Source organism: Artemia franciscana, unplaced genomic scaffold (assembly GCF_032884065.1).
Source record: "Artemia franciscana unplaced genomic scaffold, ASM3288406v1 PGA_scaffold_1180, whole genome shotgun sequence".
NCBI classification, from domain to species: domain Eukaryota; kingdom Metazoa; phylum Arthropoda; class Branchiopoda; order Anostraca; family Artemiidae; genus Artemia; species Artemia franciscana.
The window spans coordinates 2,249,694-2,275,914 of NW_027062618.1; the positions used below are offsets into that span (position 1 = coordinate 2,249,694).

General features: G+C 33.9%; 1 protein-coding gene across 3 annotated transcripts in view; it reads right to left on the minus strand.

The window, feature by feature from the left end:
• Positions 1 to 26,221, minus strand: part of LOC136041242 (meiotic recombination protein SPO11-like) — a 62,673-nt gene that overhangs the window by 5,253 nt on the left and 31,199 nt on the right. For all 3 annotated transcript variants that reach the window (XM_065725846.1, XM_065725845.1, XM_065725847.1), the window contains exons 2-7: positions 17,503 to 17,622; positions 13,077 to 13,226; positions 11,847 to 12,043; positions 6,958 to 7,106; positions 4,230 to 4,367; positions 1,045 to 1,233 (exon numbers count right to left, since the gene is read on the minus strand). In XM_065725846.1, coding sequence (XP_065581918.1) covers positions 1,045 to 1,233; positions 4,230 to 4,367; positions 6,958 to 7,106; positions 11,847 to 12,043; positions 13,077 to 13,226; positions 17,503 to 17,622 — 943 coding nt within the window. The remainder of the gene's footprint in view (positions 1 to 1,044; positions 1,234 to 4,229; positions 4,368 to 6,957; positions 7,107 to 11,846; positions 12,044 to 13,076; positions 13,227 to 17,502; positions 17,623 to 26,221) is intronic.

Genomic DNA, 26,221 nt, shown 5'->3' on the forward strand with positions numbered 1-26,221 from the left:
AGCCATATTGATGAGGAGAAATCAACGAATCTGAAGAATGAATCCCAAATAAAAAGGGAGAAAGACGTAGGTATATAATTCTCTCGAGCACTTTAGATATAACTGGGAGAAGTGAGATTGGACGATAATTACTTATCTCAGGCGGATCGCCTTTTTTATGAATCGGGATAACAATTGCTGATTTAAATATTTCTGGGAAGACTCCATTGGTCATGGACAGGTTTGCTATGTTCACAATGGGTTCACAAACATAGGAAGATATGGTTCTAAGAAGCTTATTACTTATGCCAAAGAAGTCAGGTGTACTACTATTAGAGAGACATTTGATAACTTGAAGCACCTCTTTACGATCAGTTGGAGAGAAAAACATGGATCAAGGATTCTTGCTAGGTTGTACTGACTGGGAGAAGGAAAAGGAGTTAGCATTTGGCATATTAGTGAAATAATTATTAAAAGCATCCGGTACTGAACTTGGGTCAATTAATCTGCCACTGATGTCCTTAAGGTTAAGAGGTACAGATCTTGAATTCCTTTTTTTGAAAGAATTTCATTTATTGTGGACCAAATTCATTTATTGTGGATTCAGGTTTATCTTTCCCCCCTCAAAATTTCATGAAAATTTCACTTTCCTGCCCTTAGGCGTAGTTGTAATAGTAGTCACAGTAGTAGTAGTGACTAAACATGTTGCAGTAACATGTAACAGTAGTAACTAAAACTTTTAAAACAAATTTTTTAAACAGTCTCAGCATCCTTAGGCTACTTCAACGAAGTTCAACCAGGATATATATATATATATATATATATATATATTGGTGCTGTGCTGAAGAAGGCCCTTGGACATATTCACTGAATTGAGAGGGCCGAAATATTCACTGAATTGAATTCCACTCTTGAGAAAAATTTCGCTTTTGTTTCTAAGTTGTGTTTGTGTGAATTCAGGGGTAGGGGTATTGAGGCCACCCTCAATCTGAGTGCGTTTCTGCTCCTTTGTATTAGAAAAGAAAACCAAAGCATTTAGCATTTTCAGTCAACTATATACGGCACCTGATTCTTCCACTCATTATCATCTTTGATATATGGACGGGATTCAAGGGCGGTTATCTTGCGAATATCCTGAGGACTAAGAGGGAGGAGGCTGTCTTTTGAAACCAAAAGCCGCTCAAAGTCACTAGGATGAACTCCAATGCACTTCATGGCTGGGGTGGCTAGACGCTTGCATTCTTTAGCCATACTCTGAAAAAAAAAACATTTTTATAGCGTCTACCAAAAGGAAAAAAAGAACAGTTTATATCTTTTAAACAAAAAAAAACACATTTTATCCATAGTTTGAATAAGCAGTGTCGAGAAATTTAGGAATATTTAGGATCCCAGAGGAAGGGGCGCAAACTCAGAGCCTCCACCCCCATGGGTGGGTCTCTGATTCAGTCATATCTGCTTCCTTTCCTAGTCAAGGTTACAAAGCTTTGTAACAAACCCATATGACCAGATCTTGTAATGAAACTTCAAAAAGCATAGAAGAATCTGTACTGCTTTCATAAACGTACCCAGATATTGCTTTAGAATTTTATGTGGAGAAGACCCGTTCAAAATAGTTTGTTTTAGCCTTCACTTTAGAAATCCATTAAAAGAAATTAACAAGCATTTTTTTTTTTCATCTATGACCCGTGAAGGTTGGACAAAAGCATAAGAAGAGCGGCTTGGGCATGAGCCATATCTCATGATTTTTAATGTTTTCCTCACAAATTTTAATAGGTTCCAAATCGTTCGCCATTTTTCCGTTTTGCTAGTTCAAAAATTACCCCCTCCCCCCCCCTTAAAAAAAATTATGCGTGCCTGATATTCATAGCCTACATTATATCCGTAATTCCTAGTAATAGTAGCCTACAGTAATTACCGATTCTGGACCACCCATCTCATCCATTCAATTTACATCATTTTCAGTCAATTTTACATCATTTTAACATGAAATATTAAATATTTTGAACGGTTTCCATCCCGACATTCAACATTAAAACAGGTCCTTGGAAACCAAAGATTGGTTTCATTTTTATGCTTTTTCGGAACGTTAACACGGGTTTTAGGCCCCAAACAGATCACCCCATCAATTTACCCTATTTTCAATTGAATTCACACCATTTTGAATGAAATTTTCCAACATTTGTACAATTTACCATCATTAGCTTCAAAATCAAAACAGGTCTTGCGAAATAAGAATTTGTGAAATAAGAGTTTAATTATATTCCATTCTTGCTATACTACTGATAAAATGTAACAATTTAATACGATTTAATATTTAGTGGATAGTTGGATATCAATTTCTAAGTAATTGTTATCTTTCCCTTTTCTTTCAATAACCTTTACCTTTAGCAAATTTTTTCAATTTATCAACCGTTCCACCTTTAAAATCAATAAAAATAACAATTTTCTTTCCATATTTAGCTGTAGCAGATTTCATTGCTTTAATTGTGTATTCCAATCCAATGACTAAATCTTCTTTCCTAATAGTTCGATTATATTTATTTTCCACTTTCATTTCGCTTAAGAGTTTCTCCATTTTTTAGTTGATGATTTTATCAAACAAATTTTCTGAATCGGTAATAATTTTCATTCCTTTAATAACCTTTGACTTTCTTCCCAAGAATTAAATAAAAAAAAAACAAGTTTTTTCAACTGGAAGTAAGGAGCGACATTAAAACTTAAGATGAACAGAAATTATTCCGTGTATGAAAGAGACTGTCCCTTCCTCAACGCCCCGCTCTCTACGCTGAAGTTTCTTATTATTTTGAAAAGTAGAGCTATGAGAAAGAGTCAAACTTTAGCGTAAAGAGCGGGGCGTTGAGGAGGGGACAGCCGAAAATAGGGGCGGGGAGGGGGCCTAGTTGCCCTCCATTTTTTTATTACTAAAAAATGCCACTAGAAATCTTAACTTTATTTACGAAGGTTCTTATTCGCAATAAATATGCATAACTTACAAATTAACTTACGTAACGAACTTCTATATTCGTATATTTTACTACATAGATGATATGTAATCATCATGTTCTCGTCAATATTCACCCCCTCGTCAATACCTCGCTCTTTACACTAAATTTCGAATTTTGTTTCAATTCTTTAAGAATGATCCCTGAATCAAAAAGGCCGTTTAATTAGAATAAATAGCTCTTTTGAAATTACTAAAAATACTTTAGCGTAAAGAACGAGGTATTGAGGAGGGGACAAACCCCTCATATACATAATGATTTCTGCTCGCTTTAACTTTTAATCTTGATCCTTACATTCAGTTGAAAAAACTTGTTTTGTTTTTTTTTTATTTAATTTCTTAGCGTTTTTGAATTAATGCAGGTTTTGATTTTGGCTCACCGTACATGAACAATTAAAACGAAATTTGCACATTAACTTTACTTTTTTCGCTAATTGGCTTTCTCAAAGTTTTAATCGGATGATTTTGAAAAAAAGGGGCAGGGGGGGGGGACCTAGTTACCCTTCAATTTTTTTAGTTACTTAAAAAGGCCGCTAGAACTTTTAATTTTATTTACGAACATTTTTATTAGTAATAATATACCTAGATTACAAATAAACTTACGTAATGAACTTGTATATTCGTATATTTTTATTAAGTGTGTGAGGGTTTCGCCCCCCCCCCCTCGATGCCTCACTCTTTACACTAAAGTCGAATTTTGTTCCTATTCTTTAAGAATGACCCCTGAATCACAAGTGCCGTTTAATTAGAATAAATAGCGCTTTTGAAATTACTAGAAATAACTTAGTATAAAGAGCGAAGTATTGAGGATGGGACGAACCCCCTCATTTACGGAAATAATTTCTGTTCGTTTTAAGTTTTAATGTTGCTCCTTACTTTCAGTTGATTTTTTTTATTTCTATTTGTATTTTTTTAATAACGCTGGAAAATCCAGCACCCCCTTCATATCTGCCTTGGTGATATCCGTTTTTTTGGAAGTATGTCGATATTTCAGAGCCTTCTTGGCAATTGCTAGTCTTTATTTTGGTGAATTCGATCACCAGATTTATTCAGGAAATTTGATCACAGATACCCTATTGATGTCCTCTTTGAAAACAACTTAGTCGATGGTTTTAACAGTTACCCCAGGAGGGTGAAAATAACAGATTATTTTAGGTCGTATCTGACAACAAAGATGTAATTTAAGCCCTTACCATATTCACTTAAGTCATATTAACATTAAGTTACCATAGTAACTTAAGTCACTTACCATAGATCCGTATTTGTAAGTAAAAAATATCTCCACGCCGTGTGGGTCAGCATCAACTAAAGCAAAAACAGGTAGTTTCAAATCATCCCAGAGACGACGAACTAATCGCCGAGTGCCCTGATCTGGATATCCTTTTCCCTAAAAAACAAAACATTTTATTTTACAGAAGAAGAAAAATATTTGATAGCAACGATGAAAAATGTTGTATTCAATATCCTTTTCCCTAAAAAACAGACGATTTAGTTAACAGAAAAAGGAACATATTTAACAGCAACGATGAATATTCAATTTTCTTATCCCTAAAAAACCAAGCAAATGATTTGCAGAAGAAGAAAAATATGTTTGATAGCAGCGATGAAAAGCGTTGTAATCAATATCCTTTTCCCTAAAAAAAGTGGTTTTAGTTAACAGAAGAAGAAAAATATTTAATAGCAATGACGAAAAACGTTGTATTCAATTTCCTTATCTCTAAAAAAATACATTTTAGTTTACAGAAGAAGAAAAATATTCGATAGAAACGACGAAAAAGCATTATATTCAATATCCTTTTCCCTAAAAAAAAAAGACGTTTTATTTTACTGAAGACGAAAAATTTTGATAGCAACGATGAAAAACATTGTATTCAATATCCTTTTTCCTAAAAAAAGAAGTTTAAGTTTACAGAAGAAGAAAAATATTCGATAGCAACGATGAAAAACGATGTATTCAATATCATTTTCCCTAAAAAAAAAGACGTTTTATTTTACAGAAGAAGGAGAAAAAACGATAAAAACGTTGTGTTCAATATCCTTAAAATATTTAATGGCAACGATGAGAAACGTAGATCCTTTTCTCTAAAAACAACGTTTTATTTTACAGAAAAAGAAAAATATTCGGTAGCAAATAGATGTAAGCCCCTTTGACTACTTACGAGCACGTAAATGGCTAAAATTGTTTATATCCATTATTTTTGGATCAAGGTAATGTCAAATAATTTATATTCATAGAGGCTAATTGAATTCCATAATGCACCCCTAGACACTGAACTCGAGCATCCCTAGACACAAAATCACTAAAATGAGCAAAGCCAAATTCAAAGCAACAATTTTTGTTTTCATTGGTATCCGTTAAATAGTGTACCTTATCTAAATGTCAGAATCCCAACAAGAAGAGAGGTTTTTACCCCGCAGCACCCTTAGTCAGGCTTGGTCTTAATGACGGGAGATGGTCTTAATAAGGAAGATGATAGATTAATTCCTACCCCCCCCCCCTCCCCATTTACCCCTTTATATTTTATCTGAATGTTCATGGAGAGTTGGACAATTTGGATATTAAGATGCGTTCTTTTAGCCTTCTGGCATACATTAAATTATACACCTTAACTTGGAGGCGAAACTGTTCACCAGTATGCATAGCTTTAAGTGTTTGCTCAACCCCCCCCCCCCAGAAAAAAAAATATGGGAAAAGGCCTAATCGTGGAAACCTAAGTCGTGTGTTCTCCGTCAGAACGAAACAATATTCACTGAACTGGTTATAAATGAGAAAAATGGTAATTTTACCGATTTGATTGTCGGTTAACTTATGGTAGGTGAAGGTTAACCGCGGAAAGCTTAATGGGTGGGTAACGTGGGTGGTAGGTGGGTGGTTAACTACGGAAAGTGAAGGAAATAATAAGGAGGGCGAAAAATTTTTAATAGGGATTCAAAGAATACCGAAAATTCCAAAAAGTGCGCACAGAAGTGGTGCCAAGGATTTTCACAATGAAAAAATAAAAGCGTGTTTATTCTTCATCCCAAATTTTAAGTATAATATTTTGCTCTCTCACATATTAAATACGAAATTTTTTCTAAAACTTTTTCTCTTTTTCTGTGACTGACGGAGGATAATTTGACCATCTCTAAAATGCACGGCCTTTTACAAAAGAAAAACAAAATGAACTTTTATAGACAAATAAAATGAGAGAAAAATAAAAAGTGAAGGAATTGACAAAGAATGCAAATAAAAATTATATCCAGGAAGTGTGCACGGGAATGGTCCCAAATATTCTCGCAATAAAAAAAAAAGACACGATTGTTTATTCTTCACAAAAATATTTGGATACAATATTTGAAATCAAAACATCTAATGAACACAAAATTTTTGCAAAAATAACTTTTCTATCGTTCTGTGACTGACGAAGAATAATTTGACCATGTCTCAAAAAAGCACGGCCTTATACAAAAGAAAAACAAAATGAACTTTTATAGACAAATAAAATGAGAAAAAAATAAAAAGTGAAGGAATTGACAAAGAATGCAAATAAAAATTACATCCAGAAGGAGTGGACGGGAATGGTCCCAAATATTCTCGCAATAAAAAAAAGACACGATTGTTTATTCTTCACAAAAATATTTGGATACAATATTTGAAATCAAAACATCTAATGAACATAAAATTTTTACAAAAATAACTTTTCTATCATTCTGTGACTGAAAGAGAATAGCTTGACCATTCCTCTAAAAAGAGCACTTTTTTCCAAAAAAGTGCACAGAAGTAGTTCAAAATATTCTCATAATAAAAAAGCAATTGTTTATTCTTTGCCCAAATTTTGAAGAGATAACATTTTGACCTCCCATCTACTAAATACAAAATCTTTACCAAAAAACTTATTTCTATTATTCTGTGACTGAAAGAGAATAGTTTGACCACTTCTTTAAAAAGCAGAGCTATAAAAAAAAAATCAAAGACAAATAAAATGGAAAAAAAGTACCGTAATGATAATAGCATGACCAATATGATCCATAACGGAATCAGCAAGAATTCTTTGAAAAACAGCATCTTTTTCAACAACTAATATCACTTTGGCTCCTTTTGTTTGAATCTGAGAATACGAATCTACATCACTTGATATCAAAATTCCTAAAAATAAAATTAGCAGCTGTATAAGATGTCAAGACCGTATCCAACGGGGAGGAGGTTTGTTCGGGGGAGGGAATTACAAAAAATACAAAACGCATCAAAGATTTGTCTAGGTGTTGTTAGCAAATATCACTGTTAGAAATCAGACTTACTTTAATAATCATATATCTTTGAAAAGACCGCAATATTAAAAGACAACAAATTGTCTGCGGTTAGAAGACAAGCGACATTGCGATTCCATACATAGAAGCCTGCCACGTGCTGAGTGCTGTATAACATAAATTAGACCACGAGATCGAGCCCAAAGGCCTCGACCGAGTCCGTTGAGTTTTGAATTAAAATGGAATAGTTGTGTTGAGGTTCTTTCAGGTTCAGCACGCTCGGTTCTTCCATTATTATGGAAAATTTCCATTATAATAGAAAATTTTCCAATATATTTGATAGTTGGGAAATATACTGGATAGTATGTCGGGAGAGTGGCAAATATATTAGAAAGTTGGACTTAAACTGAAAAATGGATTTGAATCTTTTTTATAATAAGCTAGCTAAATTAGCTAGCTGTACGACATAAATTTAGCTAGATGTCAAGGCCGTATCTAACGGGGGAGGGGGGAGTATTTTTGTTCGGTTGGAGTGACGTTAAATAAAAATACAAACCTCATCAAAAATTTGTATATATACATTTTTGTTGATTTTTACAAGTCAGAAAAAATTTGGGGGAGGGGGGTCAAAAGCAGTAATACAGCGCTGCATACAGACAGAGACTAACTTGGCTTTCACAAAGTTGTGACTTTTTTCTTACTATTAATGAATTTGACTTTAACTATTGAATTGCAAATTTCCGCAAGAAAATGTTTTAGGGCTTAAGCCAAATGTTTTTCGCGGCAGCTTTAGATGACACTGAGGATTTTTTTTAGACTTATTTCAAATAAAATAGCTTCAAAACATTTTTAATAAATATGTGAAAAATTTTAATACGACATCGGTCAAGCTGACATGGGAGGTTGGCCTAATTCTGCCTTATCTACCAGTCCTACAATCTTCGGGTACTTTCTCCCCAGCTTTCAAGGTAAAAAATTCATTCTTTTGCCGTGTTTCAGTCTTGAAAAAAAATAATGAATATTCTTCAGCACTATCTATTAATTTTTCAGTTTTCTACAAATTTTTCATACAATTTTTTTTTCTAGTTTGAACCCCCGATTTATTGTCGAAGTTGAAATTAGTCAATTTGCGCGTATTTTAAACATCGTCAAAACTAACCACAAAATTTAGTGAAGTTAAGCTAATCGCCAAAAATAATAAAAACACTGCTTCTCACTTAAAATCATGATTGTATAAGCCAGAGGTAGTTTTAGGGGGCAGAGCAATTACTCTGGGCGCATACATTTTAGGGGCGCAAATTAGAAATGAATAATCTAACGGTTATAATCATTTTTTAATTATTTAGATTTTATTTTTATTCAAATAAAACAGAGGAACAGTTAGTAAAAAAAAAAAACTAATAAATTATTCAATGAAAATAATTGAAACAATTAAAGTAAAAATTAATAATTAAATAATTTAAAAAATGAACTAATTTAAAAATAAATTATTAATTAATTAATTAACTGAGAATAGCTATGTTAATAAATTAATATTTTTCAGATCTTACCTTAAACTTTTGTGGGAGATAGGATGGGGAGAGGGAATCAATATTTTGCCCCAGACGAAAGAGAGGCCAGAACCACCATTGGTTTGAGACCTGGGTAAGGTGAAAAATAAAGAGAAAAACGTTTACCTTGCCTTTTCTTACCTTTTCTTGTAATTTCCGTTCCTAGGTCATCATATGCAGATATTTATTTATTTATTGAACAAAGCATTTACAGCATACAAAATAACATAATGCTCTTCTGGGCTGCCCAAGAGCGTAAAACTAGCCTATCCAAAGGGACAGCCCTGTATACATGAAAAAATAAATATACCATCGTTCAAAATCTGTTTCAATCCAAATTGTGCTAATCAACATATCAATTAACTGTAGCGATTTAACTAATTATGACAAATTTGTTATGCGTGAGGCGCAAATATGAGTTTTTAAACTATTATAATAATTCTTAGCTGGGTTGACCTTTGGCAGCTTGGTTCCACGATAATTTGTTAGCATGCAAAGCTCGGCCAAGCTCGATGCCGAGTTTCTTGAGATGGTATCTGGCAACAGTGACGTCAAGCGCATGCTTGAATTGCACATTTAGCTGTAAAAATTTGCAAAAGTCTACCCTTTTGTTAAATAAAGAACAAAGGTTGTTTGACCAACAATATTTATAGCTGTTTCCAGGGGAACCAGTTTGGCCAGGGGAGGGGATTACTCCCTGCTAGTTTGAAAAATACATTTTTCTTTTGGTATTTTACCAAAAAAAAAAATTGCTATATCCGCAGAATTCAAAATATACACTTTTTTGTGTCTTCATTTCAAAAAATCCAGAAAATCCTTAACCTTCCCCTACATTTTCGTGAATTGGCACCCCCTGCATTTCTTAGATTGATATACCCACGGGGCTATCAAGGGAAACAGGAATTTCCTGGGAGGGTGTAAAGAGGGAGGCTTTAAAGACATTGGGATGGAGGAGGAGTGTGCGTAGCTGTGTTGGCCTCAGGCGACTTGGTGCTGCAATAAGTTGTAAGTATTCGTAGCAGTAGCAGTTATTAGGCAAATTTAGTATTGAATCGTAACGATAGAAACACCAGCAGCCTCTTCTGCAGTCTTCAGGCAGTCCTTATCCCAACGACGTCCGTGTCGGCGGAAGCCACCCCAAGGATCCAGCTCATTCTTGAATGTCTGCCAGAGATTATTTCTTTGGCCGTCTGGTCTCCGTTTCCAAGTTGGAAGGGGATCACAGGTGAGAACATCGCGAGATATGGTTCTAGCTGGTCGTCGTAGTGTCTGTCCCAGGAATTTCAGCCGTCGTTGTTTTATGATTACCGAGAGGGGGCCCTTCTGGATACAATGCCTTCGAACTTCAGCGTTTGATATATGAGACCATCGGCTCACCCGTACTATGTGTCTCATGCAGCGATGATCGAATACTTCTAGTGAACGTGTTTCTTCGGCCTTTAAAGGCCAAGTTTCACAGGTGTACAGCGGGATCGATCGAACAGTTGCCTTGTAGACGTTCATCTTCGTTTCGATGCTAATTTCATGTCTATTCCAAAGCAAAGCGAATTCTTCATGCTTGTAGAGACACCTCATGCCTTTTCTATTCGAGCTCTGATGTCAGCTTCTGCATCTCTGTTCGGTGTTAGGATAGAACCAAGGTAGCAGAATTCTTCAACAGTCTCAATGGTTTCACCCTACAGTTGGATATCTGGGTGGTTTGGGGCGTTTACTTTCATGACTTTTGTTTAAGACTTGTTGATCAAGAGGCCAGCTTTCTTTGATGTACAAGATACATCGCTGACCATCTTTTGGAGCTCAGCCGACGAGCTACTCATGAGACCCACATCGTCCGTGAAGTCAAGGTCTGTCAGGGCGATCGGGTTGTCTTCTCTCCGACCGATGACAAACCCTTTGTGGGTGCAAAGCGAAATCACCATTATCCAGTCTATTATGTAATTGATCAGGGCTGCCGAAAAGGGGCACCCCTATTTGACCCCTGACTTAACGTTAAATTCCATTGTTTCGCCGTCGGCAGTTCGGACTCTTGTGACTGTAGACTCATAGGCTCCTTTGAGTATCTCGACCTGCTCTACTGGGACACCGTATTCCACCATCATCTTCCAAAGCTCGGTCCTGATAACGGAGACAAAAGCGGCAACAAAATCGATGAAGGCGATGAAAGAAGACAGTTGAAATTTCTTGCTCAGCTGTAGGATCAGGCGGGGGGAAAGAATATATTCTTGACAACTCCTGCCAGGTCTGAAACCTGCTTGTTCTGGTCTTGTCAACTTGTCTTGGGCGTCCTTGCAACGATTGAGGGCAATTATGCAAAAGACCTTCATGGCGTGGTCTATTAGTGATATACCTCGGTGGTTCGAGCAGACTGCCTTGTCTCCCTTTTTATATACCGGTATAAGTACTGAGAGTTTCCATTCTTTTGGGAAATATTTTGTCATCCATACCTAAACCATCAAGTCTTTCAGCTAACATAATAGTGTGGGGATGACTTATACATCTCTGCTGAGATGCAATCCTCTCCGGGGGCTTTGTTATTTTTGATGTTTTTCAGTGCCCGCGGAATATCAGCAAATGACAGTGGCTGTAGATCGGGTAGGGCTCCTTCGGTACATTCTGGAAATCGGGTAGATCACACGGAGCTTTTGTGGGCTTAAGGAGCTCGGAAAAATGTTCTTTCCATCTCTCAAGGCGGTCTTTTTCCGTCTGAATAAGGTTGTCTGTTTTGTCTTTCAGGGAGTCTGTGGAAATGGGCAACTTGCCTGTCGCTTCCCTAAGTAGCTTGAATGTTTTCCTTAGATTATACAGTTCTGCTGCTTGTTGCATATCAGAATGTCTAGGATATCAGGATATGCTTCTGATTCCACCTGCTAAATTGTTGCAAATAAATCTAAGTTTAAATAGCTTTTATCAATCAATTTTGATTGATTTCAAATGAGTATTTTGCTATTTAGTTTTTAATTTACTTATCTAATTATTATTTACTATTAATTATTTTTTTATTTTAAAATTAATTTAGATTCAATAAAAAGAAACTAAATATATTTCTATGTTTAAAATTAAGCTACATCTAAAATTAAATTCATCCATACCTTCCTTGGTATTTGAACAGTCTATTAGGTTTCCGGTACAATCGACATAACTAAGGTCTCCAGCAACAAGTCCTTTACTAGTGGCAACCACACTCAAGCAAATCCGAGGAACGTTGATAAGTCTGGCAATATCCTCGATCATTGAGTCAAGAACCCTTTGGGTCCCATAAAGCTCCTTGTGGTTGTAATAAAGGTCCCTAAAAAAGAATTAGTAATAATGGTACATATTGAAAAGCTTGAAAAACAAAAGGAAGATTGATATTAGTGAAACAAATCTAAGGCAAAATAACCGGTATTTTTGGGCTACCCCTGGGATCCCTTTTCAGTAACAAAAAAAGAAAATAATAAGAAAATACATAAAGCTATGAAAAATAGTAAAAACAAAAGAAAAATCTCTTAATTTACATCAAAATAAATTTGCCGAATACATGATACAAGGCCACAGAAACAAACTAAATTTTTATAGACTCCAGTAACATTGAATAGTCCAGAACAACCTTTTAGGTTGAGATCTTTTATTTTTTTATGCTTTTTTTTACCATTTTCATGGAGCTTATTATATTCATTTTTTTATTATATTATATTTATATATTATTTTATATTATATTTATGTACATATTATACTTTCATTTCTGCCTTTTAAAATAGGATTTCGAGGATGCTTTCAAATATCCGAATGATCTAGTGAGTAATTTGTCAATATTTTCGATAAAAAAAAACATAAGTTTTTTTCAGAATTTATCGATTTTTTTAATGGATAGAGTATAGTCTTAGAAAAAATTTATTTATAAATACGTTTTATAGTTTTAATCAAACGCAAACCTTTTGGTACATTATAAAGCTTTTCAAGAATGTATTTTGTACTAAAAATTGAAACTTCAAAATATTTAAATAATTTCTACATTACAATACAAAAAAAAACATATCAAATAGTTTTCATACCCTAGCTTCCAAGGTAAATCAGACTGAGCCCTCAGGATTAAAACTAACCCAACCCAACATAATCATTTCGAAATAGGAGAAACTACGCTCTTGGGAACGGGGTCCGTTTCCCCTCCAATCCCATGTATACAGCCGTAAAATACAGAGCCTAGTATACACAAAAAGAAGGAAAAAAGTTAAAAAGACAAACAAAAATAAATATCTCTTAAATTTCAAAATTAAAAACAATAATAATCTAACAAATTATGTCTCAAAAAGAACAATAACAATAATGCTATTAATAGTTACCTTTTCGTAACAGATTTGTCATTTCGAAGGAATTCCAAGATCTGTGGTAAAAGTTTCAATAGAATTTGAACTCGCTTTTCTTTAGCCTCTGAGGTAAGGCCCCCTACAAAACAGCGTTTCTTTGCATCTGATGAAACTTGAAGCCCAGTGCTGAAAAACAATAATCAATTTAACCTTTAACGCCAAGTCCTTTAAAATCACCGAAATATCGCAAGGAGCTTAAAATATTCAAATGCTGATGACTTTTGAAGGCTGAAATTAAAGTATAAAACGAAATATATGAACTTAAAAATGAACTAAAAAATGAATATATGAACTTAAAAATGAAAAACGAAATATATGAACTTAAAAATAAAACGAAAAAAAAAACAAAGAAACTACGAAAACATGCCATTGAAGCAATAATCAGTTTAACCTTTAAAGCCAAGTCCTTTAAAATCACCGAAATATCGCAAAGAGCTTAAAATATTCAAATGCTGATGACTTTTGAAGGCTGAACTTAAAGTATAAAACGAAATATATAAACTTAAAAATGGACTAAAAAATGAATATATGAACTTAAAAATGAAAAACGAAATATATGAACTTAAAAATAAAACGAAAAAAAACAAAGAAACTACGAAAACATGCCATTGAAGCAATAATCAGTTTAACCTTTAAAGCCAAGTCCTTTAAAATCACCGAAATATCGCAAAGAGCTTAAAATATTCAAATGCTGATGACTTTTGGAGCCAGATTTAAAAGTATAGGCTATTTATGAGGTATATGTCTGTTATCGTCAATTTCCGAAATAACTTTTCCTCTCCTTGGATTTAGTCAGCGTTGTCAGTCAACTTTTCACTGTTATGCAAGGTTTGATGGTGACAGGTTAGGTTTTTAACCTATTTCTGATATTTATAACCTAATTTAACCTAGACTGAGAAAGCTGACTCGCAAAGCTAATTGAATAAAAGCAGAAAAAAAAGGAATTTCAGGCATTCCTTAGTGAATTAACCAGATTCGGGCATTCATGATAACATGTACACATTATATGTGCACACTCCTGCCTTTTAGGGTTTTAGTTTCCATTGGCAACGGTTCCTCCTTATTTACCATCCATTGCAGTAAACTGTTAAATGCCTAAGAGGAGGTTCATCTGAAAAGAGGAACAATAAGTGTTCTTAATCTCCCTTGAGGACTACATGAAAAATGGATTGATCAGAACTTATTTATTTCTACAATTGAACTTCGATAATCACTTGAAATAGTAAAAAGGCCAGTTCAGAGCAGCGAAAGCTACTTCTGAAAATATAAAATATGGTTAATATCTGAAAATATTTCAAAGGAGGTCCCATCTTCAAAGAAAAGGAGGGCATTTGGTGTTTTGGCGTTACTGAGAGGCTAATTTTTAAAATAAAAAGATGGCAAACAACAGATTAACAACTGTTTTTATTTGGAACAAAGTTTCAAACAAATGGTTGATTAGACCAACCATTATATAAAAATCTGAAGGAAACTAGGCAGTATCAAGGCGAGAGGGGTAGGGGATTTCAACCACCTCCCTCCTCCAAAAACAATGTTTATCCGACTAGTATAAACGTAACAAAAGTGAATATAAACAGATTTTGGACATTTTATAAAAATTGTACCCCCCCCCCCCCTGAAAAAAAAATCCTGGATACTTTCTTAAAGAAAGGGGGAAAGGACTGAAGAGTGGAAAAATCATAATTCCCTCAATATTCAGAACACCAGAATCTTCTAAGTCGGTACAAATCACCTAAATAATATCCAAAACTTTTGTTTGAAATAATTTTTGACCAGAGAAAAAACTACCTAAATATATTTCATTTCAGAAATCAAAACGATATCTGTCAGACAATCACATATGCACCGTTTACAGAGCAGTTCACTTTGGTGTCGCCAGTCCAGGACCTGTGCGCTCTGCTCTCCATAGATGCCATTTCTAAATATCAAAAATAAAAACCCCTTACTCTAATAAGAAAAATGTCAAAAATCTTATTTAAAAACGTTATTTTTACTGCTATTTAGCGTTTTGTCAGGGAACTATGGCTGTATAAATATTTTGCATTGGTTGAATCAAAAAAGGAGGTCAAATCAAATTTCTATTCGTGAAAGAAGGAAGAAGAGAGGTTAAATAGGATGACAAATGGTAACCCTGAGCTAATTAGGGGTGTAAGCAGGAGAGGGGGATTGGATTCCGGCTCCCCCTCTGAAATCTGAATTTTTCAAATTTTCGGGTGATTCTTACTTACACTAAGAGTAATCCCCCCCCCAAGAAAAAATTGCTGCCCACGTAGATGAGCAAGAATAGAGCTGTCAACAATATCACCCCTAATTTGGAGAGCATTTTTATTAGTTTCCTTTTAAACGAATAATTAAGTCTTTCAACACCCTACTTGGTTTCTTTAACAGCAAATAATAGTGATCAAACAGTGCGAGAAATTGATAGAATAGAAATCTGCTGAATTGAAAGAGAAGAAATATTTAGTAAAAGTAGAAAACTGCGATTTGTTTTTATTTATCTAACTAAAATTTGGATTTAAATCAAATGACTAAGTTTATTTGGATCAAACCCTATATATGACATTACAAGGTATATTTTTTTTTAAATGACAATCACAAGCCCAGATGGACAAAATTTGCATTTCGGAGTAAGAATAATAATTTTGAAAATGTAACATGCCAAAAAATTGAGAAGAATGATAAAACAATTTGACATAGAGACATAGGTAGGTAGGTAGGTATACGTTTATTTCATAAAAAAAATAACTAAAATTGCACTTGCAATCAATAATATGCAGCTCAATTAGGGACCTAAAATGTCCCTGTTTAGCAGCAAAACTACAACAAATAAATGATAACTATTCATTCAAAATCAAAGAAATACACAAAGAAAAAAAAAGAAAAAAGAAGAAGAGAAAACAGGCGAAACAGACGAAACACTATACAATCTCTAAACAGCCAACTCTCATCTTAAAAAAAGGAAACTTTCTTAATACATGCAAAAATTTGCATGTATGTAAAAATACATACATGTATGAATTGTATAAATACAATGCATGAATCTACATACATGCAGATTCTTGACATTGTCATTCATAAGATTCTTCTGCTGTTCAACCAGTTTTTATTCCTTATAAATTACTTAGTTCTAGGTTAGTATAGCCTGCAGAAAAGGCTAGTTACAGAAATGTGGATAAGTTGTATCCTTTCGAAAAAAGTGGTAAAACGGCATATTCTGTCCAATGTATAGCAGAACTGTTAAAAGGGATATGAAAAATAACTGTAACCAATGTTAGTTTTCATGTTTTTATGAGTTTTTAGCTTTGTGGTTGTTTCAATTTCATTATCATTAACTTTGAGACTTTTTTTTCAGGAATCAGTTTGAGCTTCGTCTCTTATCAGTTCTTTTGTTTGACATGAACAAGTTTTAAGGCTTATGTTCCCTGTGTAATTTTTGTTGTCCTATCCTGAGATTCAGTTACTTTGATGTATCAAACAATATTTTTGAAAATCGGTGTACATAGTTTCTTATAAGGAAAATATGTTGAATATTTGTTAGAAATTAATGAAAAAAGACAATTTACCTAATTTTAAGCAAATTTAGATCCTTCTCCAACGAAAAGTTTATGTAATATGAAATTTCTGGCTCGGTAAATTGATAGACATGATACAAATGAATACAATGAGGCAAATGTCTTGTCTTAAGATATTTATTATTAAATATATTTATTCTAGTTAAATATCTTTGAACAACCACTGTCTTTCACAAGAGACACGCTACCGCTCTCATAAAATCTGTTAGCCACCCCTGTCCCATGGTGTTGACACGTTAGACCTACATCTGAAAGGGGCCCACTCCTAGTGGAAATAGTTATAACATAACGAAAAGGAAAATAACTAAACTGTGTTTCAAGAACAAAGTTCTTCTTAATCTAACATTAAATAATCAGTAGACAGTATGACTAATCACAACCAGCCATCCCTGATCTGAAACACGCAGTCTTATTACTTGAATCGCATATGCCTTTCGGAAAGGTTTTACAGTCAGTTCCTTTCTGATAAGCAAACAGAGAATATCCTTCAGTTTTTATGCATGATGGCAAGCAAGTTTTGCATACAGTTCAAATAGATTGAAGGCAGTTAACAGTTCTGTACATCTGTAGGTACATACAGTTCAAATATATTGAAGGCAGTTAACAGTTCTGTACATCTGTAGGTACATACAGTTCAAATAGATTGAAGGCAGTTAACAGTTCTGTACATCTGTAGGTCAGACCTCGGTGCACCTGTTGGAAAAATGTTAGCAACTTTTATCCTTTATAAATGAAAGAACAAGAAATGTGACTTCAAGGCACTTCCACAAAATCCTAAATAATATTACCTTAGGTATATAATATATAACATATAGGTATATAATACATACCTTTGGCAGAAAACAAAGCTTTCAAAAGCTTTATCTTTGAACAAGTAAACAATGCCATCTCCTGAAGACTGGATCAACTTGATCCGATCCAACAAAATACTCAGACGATTGATCACATCTCTGTAAGAAAACAACAGGAATTTATAAGATATTTATGATAACGATATAAATTTTATAACTTTATATAAGATATGTAAGAGATACATAAGAGTTCAAACTTAAATATACTTTCATTTTAGAGTTAATAAAGGTATTCAAATTCATTTTCAACAACATTCTACTTAAGAATATTACTACAAACAAATCAGCTACATTCTTAAGCTTTAAACTACATTTAGGTTATAAACATTAACCTTAACAAAATGGGAAGGTCACTTCCCCTCCTCATGATGTGAAGCCACGATAGTTCCACTCCATAAGAAAGGCTCGAAAGCAATATGTGATAACTACCGGCCTATAAGCCTTACGAGCCACGCCGCTAAAATACTCGCTAGAGTAATGCTGGAACGTATAAGAGCTATATCTTCAACTGTTATTCCAGAATATCAGGCCGGTTTCTGCCCAAACAGGTCAATGAGTGATCAGATATTTACGGCCCGTCAGATTATGGAAAAATATCTTGAACTTGGACGTAGTATTTCCACCTTTTCATTTACTTTAAGAAGGCTTTCGACCTCATATAGAGAAGGTATGTGGCACATTCTTCTCCACTTTGGTATACCACAAAACTTAGAATCAATGATCAGAAATATGTGCTCAAAGTTCAGAAGCCACGTCATGACGGGAGAGGGCCTTTCCGATTGCTTTGAAACGTCGACTGGTATGCTGCAGGGTTGCTTGCTTTCACCGGAACTGTTTAACCTATTTCTTACCGCTTTCCTGTCACTCCTTGACAACTCGTCAGGTGTCCTCATCGGGGGAACATTGATTGATAAATTAGCTTATGCAGACGACCATATAAATCAGAACCTTGAGGATCTTCAGTCCCAGGCTGACAACATCTAGTCAACCACCAGTCGCTTTGGGATGACCATCAATTCATCAAAGACGAATGCCATGCTCTGTTCAAGAAAGCCGGAAAACGAAAAGAAAGAAAGAAGAGAAAGAAAGAAAGAAAGCTTAAGCCGCCAGCTCGGCGGCTACAAAAAATTATTTGTAGAAAGAAGAAGAAAAGAAAGAAAGAAGAGAAAGAAAGAAAGAAAGCTTAAGCCGCCAGCTCGGCGGCTACAAAAAATTATTTGTAGAAAGAAGAAGAAAAGAAAGAAAGAAGAGAAAGAAAGAAAGAAAGCTTAAGCCGCCAGCTCGGTGGTGACAACATAGAATGGATCAAAGATTTCGCCTACCTTGGCAGCCTTATAACGTCTGACAACAATCCCTCAAAATATATTAAGAGACTCCTGGCGCTTGCCAACTCCAGCTTTAAAACCTTGATGCCGATCCGGAGGAACAAGAATTTGTCGACACTGCTAAAAACAAGACTCTTCAACACACTGACTACCATCATTGCCATTTACGCTTGTGAATCATCGACCCTCAAAACAGATGACCAACGTTGCCTAGCCACAATCGAAACAATGTTACTTTGCCGTATCGCGGGCATAATGCACCTGGATAGGATCTCTAGTATTAGGCTGTTTGAAAGCCTCGAAATCAAACAGACCATACTTGACAAACTAAATCTTTAACAACGTAGGTGGGTAGGCCACATCCAGCGTATGGAAAATTCCCGTCTTCTGAAAATAGACTTCCATGACCGCGTGCATAGTTAGCACCCCAAAGGTTGGCCCCCGTGGAGATGGAAAGAGAACTTATCTACACTCAACCTACCGCGACTTCTACGCCTGACTGAAGATTGACGCTCATACAGATACCACATCAATAACCTAGCGAATGAGGAGGCCCCAAAACAACCTACGAGGATGGGTGGGACTTAAATCAAGGAAGTCAAGCTAACCAGATTAATGTGGGTAGACATTCCTTTTAAAATAAAAACAAGGACAGTTTACGTAATGAAAGATTATCTTGAACATCATTTACAATAAACACATCATAAGACCAATTAAATACAGCATTGAAAAGTAAGGTCCAAGCTAGAAAAGAAAATTCATTATGAAGCACACTGACTAAATAAATAGATCAAATTCCAACATATAGCCACAATCTAGTAAATTGAAAAACTATATTCCTAGGTATAGTTTAAATTCTGAAATCATTTCTTAGTTTCATTTTTCTTACCTGACTAATCTCAAAATGACAAAAAGCTATCTAGAATTTCCTGGAAAGGGAAAATGACAAAAGATGAAATAATTTCATTTTTAAGCCAATATTTTCAAAAAAGGAGGACGTGGTTCTTTGGACCAATTTATGGTCCAAGTGTAGAGGCATGCTTCTATCCACATTTAAAAGCAAACAGACCTAATCGCTTCATTGAGTATGCCTTGGTAAATAAGGTAAGAAATGGAAAAAGATAGGGATGAATTCAAATGCAGAGAAGTAACTGAAACCAGAATCAAATGAACCAGCTTGGAAGAAAGAATTAAAGCAAGAAAAGTGAAAAGAAATAAGAAATAATGCGAAGTTCAAAGAATTTTTCAGAATACTTAAGTTCAAAGTTTGCAAATTGCAAAATTCAAGAGTGCAAAAGTTCAAAATATGATGAGTCTTGTGTTTTATGTCTTTCTGAGTTATAATTCATTTAATTATTTGTATTGGCTGTATATACATGAATATTTAATATATGTATAATCCTAGTGAGTAGTTTACAAATACAACGTAGAGACAATAGGGGGAAAATTTCAAGACAGTGGAAATTATTTCTGTGGATATTTCGGCCCTATGTCCAAGGGCCGTCTTCAGCACAATACAAGAATAAGAGAGAAACTATATATATATATAAAAGAACTTACATCAAATTGTGAGGATTAAAACTGAATAATTAAAAACACTTTTTAAAACTTTTTTTAAAAAATAGCCCTAGCATCCTTACTTCAACGAAGTTCAACCAGGACTGGCGAAAAGAATGAAATGAGAATATAAGCTCATTCAAACTGAAGAGAATAAAATGATTAGATGCAATTTCTTAAAGCTAATCTTGCTTGTTTAGCAGCCTGTCTCAAAGGCCTTTTCGTAGTTGGTTCAGTACTATTATAAATCGGTTTAGTAAAATATTTTGTTAGATCATTTTTAATTAAATTTGAGTATAAAGAATTTAGTGAGTATTCCCCCAAGTCCCTGTTCAAAGAAATATTATTATTTATTTTGAGATTAATTTCGATTGATTCTCGAACCACCTGTTTTATTCCCAAATCATTACTAATGAGTGAAGAGTTTTCAAAAATATCATGTGGGACGGATTATTAAATATATGCCAACCTAAAGCACAATCAAAGGAGTTGTTGGAACTATTTGAAATTAAGGCCTTGTCTATGTCATTTTTATGCTGTTGTAACCGTTTGTCTAGATTCTGATGGGTCCTGCCGACATAGTATTTTCCGCAATCACGTGGTATTTGATAGACCCCTCTTTGGCGAGTAACTGGGGTCTTATCTTTACCCGAATTTAAGAAATTGATGATTTAAAAATTATTAGTAAAAACTGCGTACAGATTATTATTTGTGCAAATATTTTTTAATTTTGTTGTGATCTTTGGGATATACGGAAGATAGACAATATTTGAGGGCTTATCATTAGCCTCACATTGTGAAGTATCTTCTTCGATTTTACAAGAATGTCTTTTTATTCTACGGTTAATTATTTTATTGACAAAAGGAATGGGGTATCCATTACCAAAAAGAATATCTCTGATAAAGTTTATTTCTGCATTTATATATGAATTGGAGCAAATATTCAGGGCACGATCAATGAGGGAAGTTACAACTGCTCTTTTAATTTGTGGGGGGTGATTTGAATTAAAGTGAAGATATCTATTGTTTTGTGTTGGCTTTCGATATATAGTAAAATCCAGTTCATCAGCATTGCGAATAATTAATACATCTAAAAACGGAAGTTTATTTTCAATTTCAACTTCTAGGGTGAACTGCAAATTTAGGTCATAAGTGTTAAGATGATCTAAGAAGCCCCGAAGCTCAGCTTCCCCATAATTCCAAAGTGAAATTACGTCATCCATGTAACGACCCCAATAGACGTGTTTTAAAAAATAAGAATTCAATGCCCAATTCTCAAGATTCTCGACGTAAATATTTGCTAGTAGCCCGGATAAAGGTGCCCCCATGGGTAACCCATTTTTTTGCTGATAAAAAGAATCGCGAAATTGAAAATACATAGAAAACTTATTACAAATTTTAACAAGAGTCATTAAAACTTCACAATCAATTCCTTTCGCTAAAGTCTCGATCAAGTGGTAATTTTCTTCTATTTTGTTTTTTAATAATTCCTCTGAAATAGTTATATCTATATTTGTATACATTGAAACAATGTCGAAACTACTGACTATTGTGTTTTCTGGAATACTTGTGTTGCCAAGTTTTTTAACCAAATCTGCCGAGTTACGAATATAGGAATTTTGAGAATACAATAAAGGTTTGAAAGCTGTGCAAAGCCATTTTCGAATATTTGCAGCGGGGGCTTTAGTACAAGCTACGATAGGTCTTAAGGGAATACCCTGTTTATGTATTTTTGGTAAACCGTAGAGTTTAGGACAGAAACTACCACGGGGAAAAAATTTATTGTATAGTTGTGGGGTGATTTTACCATTTTGTTTTAGCTGCTTTAATTCATTCATAATATTATTAGTGAACTGATCAGTAGGATCATGAGTTATTGTTTGATATGTAATTGTGTCATTTAAATGCGAAAGAATTTTGTTGTCATAGTCTGTCGTATTCATGACAACAAGTGAATTGCTTTTGTCTGCTTTAGTTATTATAATACAAGGATCTTTTCGATCCCTTAAGTAGCTTGTACTAAAGCCCCCGCTGCCAATATTGGAAAATGGCTTTGTACAGCTTTCAAACCTTTATTGTATTCTCAAAATTCCTATATTCGTAACTCGGCAGATTTGGTTAAAAAACTTAGCAACACAAGTATTTCAGAAAACACAATAGTCAGTAGTTTCGACATTGTTTCAATGTATACAAATATAGATGTAACTATTTCAGAGGAATTATTAAAAAACAAAATAGAAGAAAATTACCACTTGATCGAGACTTTAGCGAAAGGAATTGATTGTGAAGTTTTAATGACTCTTGTTAAAATTTGTAATAAGTTTTCTATGTATTTTCAATTTCGCGATTCTTTTTATCAGCAAAAAAATGGATTACCCATGGGGGCACCTTTATCCGGGCTACTAGCAAATATTTACGTCGAGAATCTTGAGAATTGGGCATTGAATTCTTATTTTTTAAAACACGTCTATTGGGGTCGTTACATGGATGACGTAATTTCACTTTGGAATTATGGGGAAGCTGAGCTTCGGGGCCTCTTAGATCATCTTAACACTTATGACCGAAATTTGCAGTTCACCCTTGAAGTTGAAATTGAAAATAAACTACCGTTTTTAGATTATTAATTATTCGTAATGCTGATAAACTGGATTTTACTATATATCGAAAGCCAACACAAAACAATAGATATCTTCACTTTAATTCAAATCACCCCCCACAAGTCAAAAGAGCAGTTGTAACTTCCCTCATTGATCGTGCCCTGAATATTTGCTCCAATTCATATATAAATGTAGAAATAAGCTTTATCAGAGATATTCTTTTTGGTAATGGATACCCCATTCCTTTTGTCAATAAAATAATTAACCGTAGAATAAAAAGACATTCTTGTAAAATCGAAGAAGATACTTCACAATGTGAGGCTACTGATAAGCCCTCAAATATTGTCTATCTTCCGTACATCCCAAAGATCACAACAAAATTAAAAAATATTTGCACAAAAAAAATCTGTACGTAGTTTTTACTAATAATTTTAAAATCATCAATTTCTTAAATTCGGGTAAAGATAAGACCCCAGTTACTCGCCAAAGAGGGGTCTATCAAATACCATGTGATTGCGGAAAATACTATGTCGGCAGGACCCATCAGAATCTAGACAAACGGTTACAACAGCATAAAAATGACATAGACAAGGCCTTAATTTCAAATAGTTCCAACAGCTCCTTTGATTCTGCTTTAGGTTGGCATATATTTAATAATCCGTCCCACATGATCCTTTTTGAAAACTCTTCACTCATTAGTAATGATTTGGGAATAAAACAGGTGGTTCGAGAATCAATCGAAATTAATCTCAAAATAAATAATAATATTTCTTTGAACAGGGACTTAGGGGAATACTCACTAAATTCTTTATACTCAAATTTAATTAAAAATGATCTAACAAAATATTTTACTAAACCGATTTATAATAGTACTGAACCAACTACGAAAAGGCCTTTGAGACAGGCTGCTAAACAAGCAAGATTAGCTTTAAGAAATTGCATCTAATCATTTTATTCTCTTTAGTTTGAATGAGCTTATTTTCATTCTTTTCGCCAGTCCTGGTTGAACTTCGTTGAAGTAAGGATGCTAGGGCTATTTTTAAAAAAAGTTTTAAAAAGTGTTTTTAATTATTCAGTTTTAATCCTCACAATTTGATGTAAGTTCTTTTATATATATATATATATATAATTTTTTTCTTATTCTTGTATTGTGCTGAAGACGGCCCTTGGACATAGGGCCGAAATATCTACAGAAATAATTTCCACTGTCTTAAAATTTTCCCTATTGTCTCTACGTTGTATTTGTTTGTTATGGAAAGGCAGTGTGGTCTTCGTCGCTATTTTAGTGAGTAGTTTGCTATCAACATATACTTTGAGGCGGTTTAAACACAGATGGCAAACTTGTTTTGATAGAAATTGTAAATTTTCGAATTTCCTTGAATAGTATATGTATTTTATTTAACATACACTCCTTGAACTTACATACACACCTGCTCAACTCCTGAGTTAATAAAAAAAAACAGCTAATAACCTCATTTCCTACATTAACTGCAGCAGCATTATTCTTGTACATAGGACAAATCACTTTAATATATTTGTTTGGTATAACAGAAACATACAAGGATGTATGTTATGATGTATAGAGTGTTTAGATGTTATGATGTAGAGAAAAAGGATGATAAGAGTGAAAACTCAAAATATCATCTACCCTTCCTAAAACCGCACTGTCCTTCTCTCAAGACTTTGTCTACAGAGTCTCTCAGACTAAAAAGTATCATTAAACTAGGTAATTTGCTTCCCTATAGAGACCAGGCTAACATTCTATAGTTCCCTAATAAAAATACTATATGTCTACCCAGGACCCTGTCTATTTATTCCTGAAGCTGTAAGTAAAATTTGTCTGATTCACCTCTATCTCTATCATTTAATTCTACATGGGCTTACAAGCCTACTAGTAAGAAAGAAAAAAAGATGCTGCATATGCAGAATTTTGTGGCTGCAGCCACTTTTCTTGATTTTCAAGCCTAGGGATGGTAAGTTTCCTATATAGGGGTCTTTGGACAAGGCGGTTCTAATAATGTGCTTCTTTTTTTGACCTGACTCAATTTTTAGGAGTTATGGGTTATTATATTTCCTAGTATTAGACTTGATTGTCTCTTACTAGGTTGCTAGCTACCACTGCAACCAAGACAAGTAACTTCTCAGAATATGCTTGTATTGGCTTAACTTTTAGTTACTATATGCCATTGTTTGTTCTTTAAAGGTTTCAGGTATATCTGATGAAACTTGTATAGTACCCATTTACGTGTTTGTCTTTTACAAGATTGCAGTTACTACAGCAACCACAATTAATGTTTCACTATGTACCAGAGTTCATTATTTTTATAATTTAATATAATCTTATTTCATTTCAAAAAGTGAAATCGTTAGTAAGACAACCTCAATAATTTTCTAATCAACATAACTCTTGCTATATCAGATGTCAGATTCATTCATAATCTATTATCAATTTGCAATAGTTAGTTCTTTATTATTATGTGGTATTGAATACATTATTGAACATGTGATTACTGTTAAAGATTTTTACACAATACAACTTTGGTCCTTATATATGCTTGTTGTTAAAGCCAAGGAAGAGTAAGTTACTTATATAGGGGTTTTAGACAAGGCGGTTCTAATAGTGTTCTTCTTGTTTTGATATCACTGCATTTTTAGGAATTAAGGGTTATTGTAGTTTTTACTAAGGGATGTAATTGTCTCTTGCTAGGTTGCTAGCTACTGCTGCAACCCAGATTTATGTAAAATATCATTCAATATGGCTAGAGGTTTTTTTTCTGTATCAATTGACGAATCCGTTTTTTGTTAAAACCTTAAAAAAATTTCTACATTTCATACAGCTATATCTACATACTTTTTATAATGTCAAAAATCCTATTTTGATCTTTGTATTGCACAATGATTTTCTACTACAGTGTTGAAAAAAAATGTAGTTTTTTGTAAAAAGTTGATTTTATTTTTTAAATTATTTTTGTTAATTACAAAAAGTTTTAAATACATCCATTTACTTTGAAATGAGCCATTAAATAGCTCTATGATCTTCCAGCATCCTGTTAGCTGAGAAGAAAGAAAAAACAAATGCAGTATATGCAGAATATCATGGTTACAGCCACTTTTCTTGATTTTCAGGCCAATATATTTTCATTGTTATTCAAGCCAAGGGACAATAAGTTTCCTATGTAGGGGTTTTGGACAAAGGTTCTAATAGTGTGTTTCTTGTTT